General features: G+C 42.9%; 1 protein-coding gene across 1 annotated transcript in view; it reads left to right on the top strand.

Annotated features, from left to right (window-relative positions):
• The window catches only part of col4a3 (collagen, type IV, alpha 3), a 56,393-nt gene that overhangs the window by 21,630 nt on the left and 19,062 nt on the right, over nucleotides 1-15,701 (top strand). Inside the window, exons 21-30 of the mRNA XM_013273658.3 lie at nucleotides 6,813-6,977; nucleotides 7,156-7,248; nucleotides 7,686-7,781; nucleotides 7,990-8,060; nucleotides 8,252-8,440; nucleotides 10,295-10,463; nucleotides 10,542-10,634; nucleotides 12,101-12,205; nucleotides 12,423-12,517; nucleotides 15,392-15,542. Of these exons, the coding sequence (XP_013129112.2) occupies nucleotides 6,813-6,977; nucleotides 7,156-7,248; nucleotides 7,686-7,781; nucleotides 7,990-8,060; nucleotides 8,252-8,440; nucleotides 10,295-10,463; nucleotides 10,542-10,634; nucleotides 12,101-12,205; nucleotides 12,423-12,517; nucleotides 15,392-15,542 (1,227 nt within the window). The remainder of the gene's footprint in view (nucleotides 1-6,812; nucleotides 6,978-7,155; nucleotides 7,249-7,685; nucleotides 7,782-7,989; nucleotides 8,061-8,251; nucleotides 8,441-10,294; nucleotides 10,464-10,541; nucleotides 10,635-12,100; nucleotides 12,206-12,422; nucleotides 12,518-15,391; nucleotides 15,543-15,701) is intronic.

Here is a 15,701-nt window from a genome sequence, read left to right as displayed (position 1 = left end):
ATTACAAAAAACAATGCAGATCAGCAAAACCACGTCACAGAGGCAAACAAGTGAACCAAATTTCAGAGGATACTGACCCAGACAGTGGTGAGACATTTTGCATTGAGCACCTAACAATGGAGGGCGAGGACAATCACAAAAAAGAAGGATACTGCACAGTCAAAGTTTTTGATAAGGCCCTCAAACTAAAGGTAGACACTGGGGCAAAGTGCAACGTAATCTCATTAGACACTTACAGAAACATCGGCAACAATGAAACCCTACGCAAGTCACAAAAACAGGTAAATCTCGTTGCTTTTGGAGGCACGAAGATCAAGTCCACAGGCACAGTTACTCTCAAGTGCAAACTAGCTGGACAGTTATATGACCTGGAATTCCAAGTTGTAAAACACGATGTGCAACCCATCATCGGATTAAAGGACAGCGTGCGAATGAAACTGGTTAGTTTCAGCAAGGAAGTCTACCATGTTGACACAGATCAGGATGAGACACTGCCACAGAAAGTGTTTCACGAATACGCAGACCTGTTTAAAGATGAAGTCGGTGACTTACCTGTAACCGACTCAATGAAACTCACTCCAAACATGTCACCTGCCGTCAACCCTCCAAGGCGCGTTCCTGTTCCCATGCAGAAAACAGTTAAAGAGGAACTCCAAAGAATGCAGGCCTTGGGAGTAATTGAACCAGTGGAGGAGCCCACAGAATGGGTATCCAATCAAACCATTCTTCAGCTAACACGATGAACTAATCATCGACAACAATGTCATTATGAAAGGCAACAGAGCCATCGTTCCAGCATCACTACGTGAAACCTATCTACAGGAACTACACAAGGGACATCCAGGCATGGAGTCTACAAAAAGGAGAGCAAGGGACAGCGTGTTCTGGTTGACAATAAACTCTGACACTGAGAACAAAGTCAAATCATGCAGTATTTGCAACAGTCTAAAGCCTCACCAACAAAAACAACCCCTGAAACTACACCAAATTCCTGATCTTTCCTGGTCCATCACAGCCACAGACATATTCGAATGGGACAACCGCCACTACCTTGTGCTCGTGGATTCGTATTCTGGATGGTTTGAAATAGATAAACTTGAAAACCTAACATCTGCCTCAGTCATTAACAAACTCAAACGCCACTTCTCTGTACATGGGATACCACAGAAACCAGCCAGACCTTTCGTGAGTTTGCCAAACACTGGGAGTTTGTACTAGAGATGGCACGATACCACTTTTTTATGTCCGATACCGATATCATAAATATGGATATCTGCCGATACCGATATGAATCCGATATTGTGTGTTTTTTAATCAATAAAACTGTTTTTTTAATATCTTGCTGCATTTTGTATAAGTTCATACTCAAGTTTAAATAAACAACAACACTAAAGCTATTCTGTTATACCTGTATGTAAAAAATACACTGCACCCAAAATATTTCATAGTTCAGCAACACTGATCAATCTAATAAACTTAAACCTGCTCCATCCTTCCTATTCTGGTATTTTAAAGAGTACTTAGCAGAAATATTAAGCAGCCTAACTAATAGGGTTGCAAACTCCCAGCAAAAGAAAATAGGGAACCACCCCCCACCCTCCACCTCATGATGCTTAATCGACGTAATCAACTTTAATTTGATGCAGGGTGAAAAAAATGCACAGAAATAAATTATTTTTCAAGAATAATTAAATAGATTCAACATCTTTCTTCTACAGAATTGCAGACTGCACAGACGGTACCTTCCCAAAGGAAAAAGTACTATAGCTTACTAGGGTATATTAGACTTAACAGTTACTATATACAGTAATGGACTTCTATATATTTTACATCAGATTAAAACTTTGGGTGTAAGATTCAGATAATTATTTATTAAAAGCGAGACATTTTAAATGAGAATAAGAAAGAAAAGTATGTCTTTGTGCCCCCTTTTCCCTGTTCATGCCCTGTCGGCCCCCCTGGCTAAACTTTGCTAGATCCGCCCCTGCACAGTTACCAGCCGTCAGCTACGTAGAAAAGGATCCTGGTGTAGAAAGTAATATTAAATACATTCTAACAACAGCTTATCAAGCTTAAACGTGCTGATGTTGTTCAGCCGCTGGTTTCCTCTTTCTGGTGCAAAGTGGGCCAAAAACAAAGAAGAGAGACGGACTCGTGACAGAAAAGCCGATCAGCTGATCATTGATCAGTTTCACGACTGAAGTAGCGACAGGTGAGGGAGAGAGAGAGGCAGTCGCTCCATATATCGGTTGGTAAGCTTAACGTGGGAACGCTTTACAAACATTCAGAGATGAACTTACACACTTGCTTTACTTCTCTCTGGGATAACTTCCTCGGAGATGAAATGCTGGTTTGGTAGCGAGGCTACAAATACACACAGCCGCTCTATCACGTGATGCACACTGCTCCGACGTGCTACGGTTATGAGCCGAGTTACACCGTGTCGCAAGTTTTTTGAGGTGCTTTTTTGATATTTAATGGATCGGATTACATTTTTTATTTCTCGCCGATATCCGATCCAGTAATTTAGGTCAGTATCGGACCGATACGTAATATCGGATCGGTCCATCTCTAGTTTGTACATGTCACAAGCAGCCCTGAGTTTCCTCAGTCAAATGGACTCATCAAAAAGAGATGGAACTGATTTCTATTTGAACCTGTTACATCTACGCAACACGCCACGAGACAACATTCTTGGCTCACCAGCACAGAGGCTGCTATCAAGGCGAATGCGGTCAACCCTTCCTGTGTGCAAAAAATTGCTAACACCAACAGCGAAAGTGACAACCACTATCAAAACTCAACTCACAAAAAAGCGTAAAATTCAAAAACAGCACTACGACAAGTCCAGCAAGCTGTTCAGTCCATTAACACCAAACCAGGTGGTGAGATTACAAACACAGAGAGGACATGACAAGATTGGAGTTGTAAGTAAGGTATGTGCTGAACCTCGCTCTTATGTAGTTGAGTCGGGTGGAAAAGAATACAGGTGCAACAGACAACATCTTCTGCCTGTGAGCGAGCCTCAACCCGAAAAGCTCGCTACAACACAAAATGAACTGGACACATCTCGACGAGCGGATGAAACTAAACCCAATAAAGCACAAACCAACAAACATGAAACAATTCAAGTTCAACTTGACCCACCACAACTTGGCACAAAACAGTCCGAACAAGAGATCACACCTACAAAATGGTAAATGGACTGTATTTGTATAGCGCTTTACTAGTCCCTAAGGACCCCAAAGTGCTTTACACATCCAGTCATCCACCCATTCACACAAAATGCCAAGTACGCTCTGATGACAACTTGTACCGAACCAGATCTGGTAGAGTGTCTAAACCAAATAGTAAATACGTGGATTAAAAGCACACTGATGCTGTATTTTCTGTTTTGAAATGTGTTGTCTCTCATGTTATGTTGCATATTTGTTGCATTTATGACAATGATTACCGTGAATTTCATTTGACATTTGAACCTTTATTTTTTTTGTGTGTAATCCATAACCTGAGAAGTTCTTCCATTACAGTGGTGTTGTTTGATTTGGGTTTGCCTGAGAAGTACAAAACTAAAAGAAAAAACAAACTGAAAAGGGGGAAGTAGATAACAGTAATGTTATGTTTGTCCATACTGCCTGCCGTTGCTGCTGTTACGGAGGTTTCCAGCAGGTGTCGCTGTGGTTCTCTCTCACCTAATTGTACTTGCTGTTACGAGTGTATGAACGTTCATGTTGGCTGCTAATAAACACCTGGCATACAGTTACAGCGGACTGATTATTATAAGCAACAACAACAACAAACTTTATTTATATAGCACATTTAAAAACCAGTGTACCAAAGTGCTTAACATGCAAGAGGGTGAGATGAAGTACAGGGAAGGATGAGGGCTATGGCAAGGTACCAAAACGTGCTAGCAGGTTGAATGGCATTAAAACACACGAAGGCAAAAGAATTGCATATAAAAGCATAAAAGAAAGCTAAGCGTAGAGGATAAAACAATCAAAAAATTAAAAATGAATTAAAAGTAATTAAGAATAAGCCGAAGATAAGAATAAGCGTTAAGCTAACTATCAAGCAAGTGTTAAATGGTAGAAAAGGCGAGGCTAAATAAGTGGGTTTTTAACCGCGATTTGAAGGAATGGATGGAATCAGACTGGCGTATAGCGATGAGGAGGTTATTCCATAAATCGGGTGCAGCCAAGGCAAACGCGCGGTCACCTCTAGTCTTCAGCCAAGATCTTGGCAGCACCAAGAGTGACTGGGAAGATGATCTTAATGCTCTAGTAGGGGTGTATGATCTAAGTAGCTCAATGAGGTAGCTAGGCGCTATATTGTTAATAATTCGGAAGGTAAGCAGCAAGATTTTGAATTGAATGCGGTACTTAACGGGAAGCCAATGCAGATCAGCAAGGACAGGGGTAATAGAGACACGCCGCCCACTACCAGTAAGGAGACGAGCAGCCGCGTTCTGAACAATTTGGAGTCTATGGAGGAGAGGAGAGTTAAGACCGAAGTAAAGTGAGTTGCAATAATCCAACCTAGATGTCACAAAGGCGTGGATAAGCTTTCCAAGGTCCCTATGTGGAACATAATGTCTGGCCTTGCTAATAAGACGCAATTGATGGAAACAAGATTTAACAACAGAAATGGTAAATGGCCTGTATTTATATAGCGCTTTACTAGTCCCTAAGGACCCCAAAGCGCTTTACATATCCAGTCATCCACCCATTCATACACACATTGGTGATGGCAGCTACATTGTAGCCACAGCCACCCTGGGGCGCACTGACAGAGGCGAGGCTGCCGGACACTGGCGCCACCGGGCCCTCTGACCACCACCAGTAGGCAACGGGTGAAGTGTCTTGCCCAAGGACACAACTACCGAGACTGTCCAAGCCGGGGCTCGAACCGGCAACCTTCCGATTACAAGGCGAGCTCCCAACTGTTGAGCCACGATCGCCCCAACAGAAGACACTTGTTTATCGAACTTAAAAGAGCTATCCAAAAATACACCCAGGTCACTAACAGTGTCGGTGAGGAAACTATTAAAGGAACCGAGGGCGTCACGGAGTTGGCCACGGGGGACTCTACTGTCAAACACGATAATTTCCGTTTTCCTGTCGTTTAGAATAAGAGAGTTACCTACGAGCCAATTTTTGACCTCACGCATGCACTCGCGAAAGCCGTACAAAGACATAGAGGGATCATCAGTTAGCTCGAAATACATCTGTATGTCATCGGCATAACAATGATGTGCGATGTTATACTTCTCAAAGATTGCGCCTAAAGCTGGGCAGACACTGTGCGATTTTTTTCAGTCGCACGATTCAGCTCCTGCTCAAACTGTACGATTGACTCGCAGGGGTTACAAGTTCATAGGTCACGATGCAGGGTCTCACACTATACGGCCCGATGCTCTGATGCGACCTGAGTGCTCACACTGTGCCTCCATAAAAATTAAGGTTATAACAGAAAATCTGTCGCTCGCTCTCCCTCTCTGTCTCTCACTCACACAGACACGCACGCCACCACCATCAACTTTGCTAAATTGCTAATGAAAAACATTGATCAGGCAGCTGTGATTGAGCAGCAGTGTAAATCCAACTATTTTCATGGTTGTTGTGGTCGTGATAATTTTGTGAGGCCACATCGAAAAGGCTCGGATGAGCTTTCCAAAGTCCTACAAGTGCCTCCATCGCTTGTGTCCAGATCACACGCTGCACAGCCATGCTGCTCCGTCTTTTCACCGACGTTTATGTGTTTGCGTGTGCGCAGTGTGAGCGGCTGCGGTGACACCCTCACGACCAAGCGATTGATGATCAGGAGCTGGTCGTGAGGTGTTAATCGCTTATCGTTACCCCATGTATTCTACACGATGCACGACGCACGATGAAAGCCAAACTCTGGCCAATCACCAAAACGGTCGCACGACTCAAAAATCGGCTCAAAATGGGCCAAAAATCGCACAGTGTAAGCCCAGCATAAGCCCAGCATAAGGGGAGCATATACAGTGAGAAGAGCAGGGGGCCAAGGACAGATCCTTGAGGCTCGCCGCAGGAGACAGGTGCAGCAGAGGAGAAATAAGGGCCAAAATTGATCGAGAAGGACCTATTAGAGAGGTATGACTTAAAACAATCTAGGGCGCCACCTCCAATGCCAATTGTGTGTTCAAGCCTCGCTAATAGGATGTTATGATCTACCATATCAAAGGCCGAGGATAGATCTAGTAGAACCGAGACTGAAGAGCGTCTGGAGTCAGCAATCAGAAGGAGATCATTGAGAACTCTGAGCAAGGCCGTTTCAGTACTATAACAGGGTTTGTAAGCAGACTGAAATTTATCATAGATGGCATTCGTATCCAAATACAGCTGGAGTTGTGAGAGAACGATCCTCTCCAGTATTTTGGACAGGAATGGAAGCTTAGAGATCGGCCTATAGTTCCCAAGATCGGTATGATCAAGGTTCCTTTTTTTTAAGAACGGGCTGGACAACAGCGTGTTTGAAGGCTAAAGGAACAGAGCCTGCAAGTAGAGATATATTCAAACCTACAGTAGGTAACATATATTATTATCTATTATCATAAAATGTATATTTATTCAGTTTTCGTCGGTCTTGTCTGATATTGTGTGTTTAGCATGCAGCTGAAAAAAATTGCTGCTGGTGCCCATTTCCAAAATAAAAGCCTTTTTAAAGGCTGACACTTTACTCAGACTTGGCGCAAAGAAATATGAATAATATAATAATGAATAATATTCAAGGTTATCAGAAGCTGTTCCTCCTCTTTGGTGACAGTCTGCCATCCTTCACTCCAGGTGTTCCTTTGCCTGGTCCTCCGGGGATACAGGGACCACCTGGATCATTTGGACCAAAAGGAGACCGAGGAGAAGAGGGCCCCTCCACTGTTGGCCCCACAGGCCTGACTGGAAAGCCAGGACTTCAGGGTGCTATCGGAGAGCCCGGAGAACCAGGAATACCAGGTAATGTTTCATTTTAAACATGTGGTGTCCCTCAGGGAAGCATCCCGCACCCTCTGACGTTTGTCTTTAAAGCTTAAAGAGAATAAAGACGAGAAATTAAAAGAGAACATAAACTAAATCGCAGCACTACCAGCAGCTGAAAGTCGGTCTGATTTAATGTGTCTCTTGTGACTGTCAGACTACCTCGAGGGAGGCGCAGGACTGCCAGGACCTAAAGGTTTGAAGGGCTCGATGGGACCTCTTGGAGAAAAAGGCACGAGAGGACAGAAGGGTGAGTGGGAGAGAGCTGGAGTTGTGGGTCATGTAATATAAATGTTTGTGTGGCCCAATGTGGACATGTGTTTCACATCAGGCTTTAATACAAAGAATTTCTACATGGAGGTTGGAATGAGATTTTTGATTTTTGAAGAACCAAAATAAAACTTCAGAAATCTCTTTCAGTACAGCTGAGCCAAACCAAAGACATCAAACTTGTTCTGTTTGAAGACAAACTTTTTGTTCAAACATTTTTATGTTGAGACAAAGCCAACCGGAGTTTTTCATCCAGAGTCATCGCAGCTTCATTACTACTGATACAACAAACACTGGTTAAATAAAATACAGAAATATTTTCCATACTACAGTTTTTTTGTTTATTTTTTAAGAAGTTGGACTTCCTGGTGCGTTTGTCATGATTCATTTAAAAACCGACTGCTTGGTGTTTACTAGGTGAGAAGGGGGAGATGTGTTTCACCTGTCCTGTTATTTCTGCTGAGCCTGGACCCCCAGGTAAAAAAGGAGAGAAAGGTGATATCGGGCTGCCAGGTAAGAACAGCGGTACCACCTGTGTGTGTTAGCCAAGTTAAAAGATAAAATGTTAGTTTTTAGTTGTTTAATATAATCCTAGCTGCCACACAATGAAAACAGCCAACGATGATGTTTTAAACATATTATAATGTCATAAATAACTCACCCTGGATCTTAAGCAGGTAAGTCTTAACTGTCTACCTCTGTGATGTCATTTTGGTTCCAGGCTTGGCTGGTTTTCCTGGATCTAAAGGTTTCAAAGGAGTGAAAGGTCCTAGAGGACAACCTGGTCCACAGGTGAGTGAAGCATCACCTCAGCGTCTACTGTTGTATTTCATCATTTATAGACACATATTGATTAATCCCCTCATATGGGCTGAGCCCAAACCTTCTGGGATCTTCAAACTTTGACTGTTGTCAATAGATCCTGTAATTATGAGTAAGTGTGAGTTAGTTTCACACAGTGTTTGACCCTCACTTGTTGTCAGGGTTCACTGGGGTTCCCTGGCTACCGGGGACTCTCAGGACCTCCTGGTGACCCAGGCATCATGACGAGGGTGGGGCAGAAGGGTGAGGAGGGATCACAGGGAGATCCGGGACAACCGGGATACCAGGGAAGTGATGGACCTCCAGGAGTTCAAGGATCAAAAGGTCTTCAGGGAGCAAAAGGAGACGATGTGAGTAGTCACGGTTTTCTTCAGTCTGCCGCAGACTCGAATGTATTTACTCAGTACTGTAAGTAATTGAGGGAGTTTACTTGTATTTTGTGTGGATCAGATGTACAAACTTTACAAATCAACTTTTTTCAAAAAAATGTAGTACTGTGCAAAAGTCTTGTGTCTCAAGTCTCATTTCTTTAGATTTTGCTTCCAAGGATTCAGACTTGTACATTTTAAAGTTCTCCGGCTTTCTGACGGTCTTTGAATGCTGTTCCACTCATTTTCAGTCCAGTCCTTGTACCTCACCGTTTTTAAAGGAATGGTTTTTCTCTGTAAGCCTCTTAACTCTGGTAAATGAAAATGTCACGAGAACTGGACTGAAAACCAGAGGAACACGTCTGATGGGCATCAGCCCTCATCACCTGTACAGAGCAAGTCTGGAGAGGAGCAACAGTGGACATCTGTCAGGATTTGGTGCTGAATTTCCACCAGTCGTGTTGGAGATTTGTCAGAATTGATGAAATTATGAGTGCAGAAAAGTACCATCAGGTTTTGATTCACCACAAAATACCATCCGAGCCATCTTTATGGCCGCAGCTTCATTGTTGAGTAGGTCAATGATCCCAAACCACAGCAAGTTGATTCAACAAGACATGGATCGGAAGCCTGAAAAGCTATTCCTGAAGCAACTGCAGAGAGCTGCCTCAGAGAGTTCAGACTGTGCTGAAGAATAAAGGCAGTCATAACAAATATTCACTTTCAAGCTCGTTTCAACTCTACAAACTCAGTTTTTGTCTAAAATATTGGAATTCTATGTATGTTTGCACGTTTCAGTAAATCTCTGCACATGTTGCCCATTTTCCTGCAAAAAAAACGAGTGACGCAAGACTTTTGCACAGTACTGTATGCTTTGCTATATATTACGAATATATTACATATCAGTTAACCGATTGAACTGATTGAGACTGTGTCTGACTATGATTCTCTCTTTGTTCCACATTCACAGAGAGAGAGAAAATATCTACAGATGATTCATAAAATCATAAAGTTAGATCCAGAACTACAACACAGAACTCCTTCCTGCACATGCATGAGGGAGACTATCGCCCTCCAACCTCATCTAGTTTTACTTCAAATACTATTTTATAATAATAATAGTATGAAAATCATTTGTGTGTAAAGATGGCAGAACCAATAACATTTGTTGTATTTAGGCTGCTAGCTGGCAAAAAAGGCTCTTTGTGGTGCGAAGGAAGCGCCCACGGTTTGGTACTGATGACACGTCTTAAGTCAGTAAATTTGGATTAGTCGTATGCATCTTTAATCAGCTTATTACAGATGCTAAAAAAGGCACATTTGTTCTAAAATCCAGAGCCTTAACACCTGCTGTTTATATCGTTTGTTGCCTCAAGGCACTTTATATTGTGAGGTAAACACACTCCAACAGAGTGTATTTACTAATTCTGCCACTAGATGGAGCCACAGTTAGTGCCTTGCTGATGGTGTCTGTGAAGGTTCTCAGTCATCCAGCTCATCGTAGTCAAAGGAGTTTGCAAAGAAAAGCATCTGGACTTCTTTAAGTTGGTTGAAGACGTTTCACCTCTCATCCGAGAAGCTTCTTCAGTTCTAAGGTCAAATGGCCGAGAGTCTGGGACTAAATCTGGGACTCTCGGCCATTTGACCTTAGAACTGAAGAAGCTTCTCGGATGAGAGGTGAAACGTCTTCAACCAACTTAAAGAAGTCCAGACGCTTTTCTTTGCAAACTCCTTTGACCTTGCTGATGGTGGCTTTTAGGAAGAAACCATCAAGTTTTAACAGTTTCTCGGGTCAGGTGTGATTCAGTGAAGATGGTTTGCTGTTCTCTCCTTCAGGGACCGCTGGGGCAAAAAGGAGACAGGGGCTTGTGTGGGTCCCCTGGTCCCAGGGGACCAACAGGGCAGATGGGACCTTTGGGACCTCTTGGTATTGGCGAGCCAGGGCCTCCAGGAAGTAAAGGCAACATGGGAGACCGTGGAGAGCGAGGACAACCTGGACAAAAAGGTAAATCTGCCCAGGAATAGTCTGGAATTGAGAGGAGAGGGATCAGACACAAAGCTAACAGTCTGTTTCCTGTTTCAGGTGAAAAAGGTGCACAAGGAAATATGATTGTTTCTCCAGGAGATCCAGGTCAGAAAGGACAGAAAGGTGTATCTGGAGTCTCTGGACCGGAAGGTGAGACAAACAAATGTGTCCATTTATGTTTTACTGACAGACCCAAAGAGCTTTAACCAAATCACCACAACTGTTACCTCAAGGTGCTTTGTGTTGGAAGGTAAACACTGTTTTCTTACAGTAATTGAAAGAAAACCCCAACAATCATACGAGCCAATGTATGCCAGCGCTTTGGCAACAGTGGGAAGGAAAAACCCCTTAAAAAACAAGAAGTAACAAACTGAGACTAAGACATGTGGGCTTGACACTGGGACTGGGAAAGAAACAGACATGGAGACATGACAGACGAATGAATGAAACACGGAGAAATGAACACGGGAACGTGAAGGCAGAACACAGAGAGAACACACAGACCCGGGTACATGACAGGAAGACTGACAGAACAGCAGAACATGGAGATGAGACGAGGACAGGCTGACACGAAACATGAACAACAAAAAGCATAAATAATGTAGCCTCAGAGAAACTAAGGAAACCGGGCTCAAGGAACGCTAATACAGAACTTAGAACATCCATCCATCCTCATCCGCTTTATCCAAGGTCGGGTCGCGGGGGCAGCAGCCTAAGCAGAGAAGCCCAGACCTCCCTCTCCCCAGCCACCTCCTCCAGCTCATCCGGGGGAACACCAAGGCGTTCCCAGGCCACTTACTTAGAACATACGTCAAGAAAAATCTTACAAAGAAGGAAGACAGGATAAAGACATGCTGTGGAAGAGAGCCAGAGATTAATAACAAGTACGTTTCAATGCAGAGAGGTCTATTAACACATAGTGAGTGAAGAAGAAACACCCAGTGCATCATGGGAATCCCCGGCAGCCTACGTCTATTGCAGCATAACTAAGGGAGGATTCAGGGTCACCTGGTCCAGCCCTAACTATATGCTTTAGCAAAAAGGAAAGTTTGAAGCCTAATCTTGAAAGTAGAGATAGTGTCTGTCTCCTGAATCCAAACTGGAAGCTGGTTCCACAGAAGAGGGGCCTGAAATCTGAAGGCTCTGCCTCCCATTCTACTTTTAAATACTCTAGGAACAACAAGTAGGCCTGCAGTGTGAGAGCGAAGTGCTCTAATAGGGTGATATGGTACTACAAGGTCATTAAGATAAGATGGGGCCTGATTATTTAAGACCTTGTATGTGAGGAGCAGGATTTTGAATTCTGGATTTAACAGGAAGCCAATGAAGGGAAGCCAAAACAGGAGAAATCTGCTCTCTCTTTCTAGTCCCTGTCAGGACTCTTGCTGCAGCATTTTGGATCAGCTGAAGGCTTTTCAGGGAGTTTTTAGGACATCCTGATAATAATGAATTACATGAATTAGATGCTTAAATTTAGTTACAGCGTTTCAGAAAGAGCACATCAGTCAGTGATTCCACCTGCTGGAGATGCACACTCCATGACATCCAGCTCTTTTTATCGCTTCTGTCTCGTTATGTTCACCCCCTGATTCACCTGTGTTCTCTGCTGGTCTCAGGTGCCGTGGGAACTAAAGGACCAAGAGGAGCTTGTGGTTCAAAGGGAGAAAAGGGAGATAAAGGATTTTCAGTCCAGGGACCTCCAGGCTTCCCAGGCGTCAAAGGTCAGTTCAGGAACAGTTTTTACATGAACTAATCTTGAATTATTATGAATGTTGAGAATGAACCCCCCTTCCTAACCCTAACTCTATGTTTTACAGTTTGGCAAACAAAAAACAAAGACTTTCATGTCATAGCGTTGGAGCCTCTGAGACTTGGAGTTCACAGGGTTAAAAACAGTCCTTATCATCATTTTAGTTAATAACTTCTATATCATCTCAGGAGTGAAGGGTTTCCCAGGAGCCCCAGGTGTACCAAGTTTTGGCATTAAAGGACGAGCAGGACCATCAGGACCTCCTGGGATGCCGGGACCAAAGGTAACTCAATCAAACAGAAAGTTGTTACCATAAACAAACTGTGAAAGGGACCAACATCCTCGGCAAACTGTGACAACACAACTGGTGAGAGATAAAGACTACCCAACTCCAAGGCAACAGTGCTAATCGCCACAAGACTGCGTTTTCTGTGTTTCCAGAATACACTTTTTTAACACAACCCATAAAAGTACCAAAAATGGTTGTTGTTGTCACCAGTCACAACTGTGACCTCAGAAGATTAGTTGTTCTCCAAAGTTTCTGCAGTTGGAGGACAAATGAAAAACATACAGTCAGGGAAAAGATTATCTGAACTGATTTTGTGAGTTTGCCACTAACAAAGAAATGATCCGTCTATAATTCAATGGTAGGTTTATTTGAAAGTTAGAGACAGAACAATAACAAAATATCCAGAAAAATGAATTTCAAAAAAGTTAAAAATTAATTTGCATTTTCATGAAGGAAATATTTGGAAGTATTTGAACCCTCTATAAATCAGTAAGATTTCTGGCTCCTGGGTGTATTTTATACAGGTAACAAGCTGACACTGGGAGCCTCAACTTGTTACCTGTATCAAAGACAGCTGTCCGTAGAAAAAAAAAGTCCAGAAAGACATAGATGAGTGAGTTTGGTTTGGAAGAACTTAACTGGCCTGCACAAAGTCCTGACCTCAACCTGACAGGACACCTTTGGGATGAATTAGAGCAGAGAATGCGTGCCAGGCCTTCTCGTCCAACATCAGTGTCTGATGACCTCACAAATGCTCTTCTGAAAAAATGTTCAGAAATTCCCATAAACACTCCTGAACTTCGTGGAAAGCCTTGCCAGAATAGTTGCAGCTGTTATAGTTGGAGAGGGTGGGCGGCATCATATGGGTTAAGAATGGGATGTCACTAATATGCATCTGCATGTGAAGGCAGATGAGTGACTACATTTGGCAGTATAGTGTACCTGTGGCTTCATTAATGATAGAATCTCTTTTTGGTTTTAGTTTTCTGTTTCTATTCAATTCAATTCAATTTTATTTATATAGCGCCGAATCACAATAACAGCCTCAAGGCGCTTTATATTGTACAGTAGATACAGAGAAAAACCCAACAATCATATGACCCCCTATGAGCAAGCACTTTGGTGACAGTGGGAAGGAAAAACTCCCTTTTAACAGGAAGAAACCTCCGGCAGAACCAGGCTCAGGGAGGGGCGGGGCCATCTGCTGTGATTGGTTGGGGTGAGAGAAGGAAAACAGGATAAAGACATGCTGTGGAAGAGAGACAGAGATTAATAACAGGTATGATTCGATGCAGAGAGGTCTATTAACACATAGTGAGTGAGAAAGGTGACTGGAAAGGAAAAACTCAATGCATCATGGGAATCCCCGGCAGCCTACGTCTATTGCAGCATAACTAAGGGAGGATTCAGGGTCACCTGGTCCAGCCCTAACTATATGCTTTAGCAAAAAGGAAAGTTTGAAGCCTAATCTTGAAAGTAGAGATAGTGTCTGTCTCCTGAATCCAAACTGGAAGCTGGTTCCACAGAAGAGGGGCCTGAAAACTGAAGGCTCTGCCTCCCATTCTACTTTTAAATACTCTAGGAACAACAAGTAGGCCTGCAGTGTGAGAGCGAAGTGCTCTAATAGGGTGATATGGTACTACAAGGTCATTAAGATAAGATGGGGCCTGATTATTTAAGACCTTGTATGTGAGGAGCAGGATTTTGAATTCTGGATTTAACAGGAAGCCAATGAAGGGAAGCCAAAACAGGAGAAATATGCTCTCTCTTTCTAGTCCCTGTCAGGACTCTTGCTGCAGCATTTTGGATCAGCTGAAGGCTTTTCAGGGAGTTTTTAGGACATCCTGATAATAATGAATTACAGTAGTCCAGCCTGGAAGTAATAAATGCATGAACTAGTTTTTCAGCATCACTCTGAGACAGGATATTTCTAATTTTAGAGATCTTGCACAAATGGAAGAAAGCAGTCTTACATATTTGTTTAATATGTGCATTGAAGGACATGTCCTGGTCAAAAATGACTCCAAGGTTCCTCACAGCATTACTGGAGGCCAAGGTAATGCCATCCAGAGTAAGAATCTGCTTAGATACCATATTTCTAAGATTTTCAGGGCCGAGTACAACACAACTGAGTACCTCAGTTTGATCTGAATTAAGAGGCATCATCTGCCCATTAATCTGCCCAGGCATCATTAAATGTTCTATTTTCTTCAGATATTTTTCTTTTCTTACATTTCTCCCCATGGCCTACCTGGGGTTGAAAGTCTCGATAAATGCACGGCGTTTCGGCGGGTATACCGGCTTTCGGGAGTGTGACTCTTATTTAGATAATAAAATATCATTTTATTTTTATATTTCAAGATCATGATATTCCAATTTAGAACTACAAGTTAAAAAAGAACTAACACAAATAAAATACCGTTCAGCTAAATACTTTTACAATTTTTTTCCCAAACCACGGAGCCGCAGTATAAAGACTAAAGAGCCGCATGCGGCTCCGGAGCTGCAGGTTGCTGAAACCTTGATTGAAAACTGATGCTACCGTTTAGTCATGTTTAGTGGAGAATCTTTGACCTGAACAAAGACCAGTGATTTGAATAAGCAACAGTACTGTTGAAAGCATTTGTGTCATCGCTTCAGGCAGCTGGTTTTCTGACATTTGTAATAAACTATTATCTGTCACATGTTGGTTTGTCTGACGTTCAGACTCACCTCAGTCAGCTCACACTTATTAAGAGCTGATTAAATAACTTCTTTATAAGGTGAATATATCAGAAGAAGATCAGAAGATTATATGAATCATTGTTTGCCAACTGGTTATAAATTTCATTTACTGGTTTCCTGTTCTGCTGCTCTCTGTGGTCTCAGGGGGAAAGGGGTTTTGGTTTTCCAGGCCCAAAGGGTCAGTCAGGACTTCAGGGAGAAGATGGCTCTGTAGGACCTCCAGGTGACCCTGGACCTCAAGGAATAAATGGAGAGCCAGGACCACTGGGACGAGCTGGTCTGCCAGGATCCAAAGGTAGTTAACCCATAAACTGATGATCCAGCTCTGCTGATTCAAGGGCGAACTGTTTAGCAACAAATTATGTTTCACAATAAGATCGAGAGGAACTGTGTGTAGGTGATTCTCTATGGTTCTCTAAGAAAGGGAGAAAATATGTAAATGAATGTCCAGAGC

This window comes from Oreochromis niloticus, linkage group LG14 (genome assembly GCF_001858045.2).
Source record: "Oreochromis niloticus isolate F11D_XX linkage group LG14, O_niloticus_UMD_NMBU, whole genome shotgun sequence".
In the NCBI taxonomy this organism is placed as follows: domain Eukaryota; kingdom Metazoa; phylum Chordata; class Actinopteri; order Cichliformes; family Cichlidae; genus Oreochromis; species Oreochromis niloticus.
The sequence above is the reverse complement of the archived record's forward strand: the minus strand, read 5'-3'. Positions and strand labels throughout refer to the sequence as shown.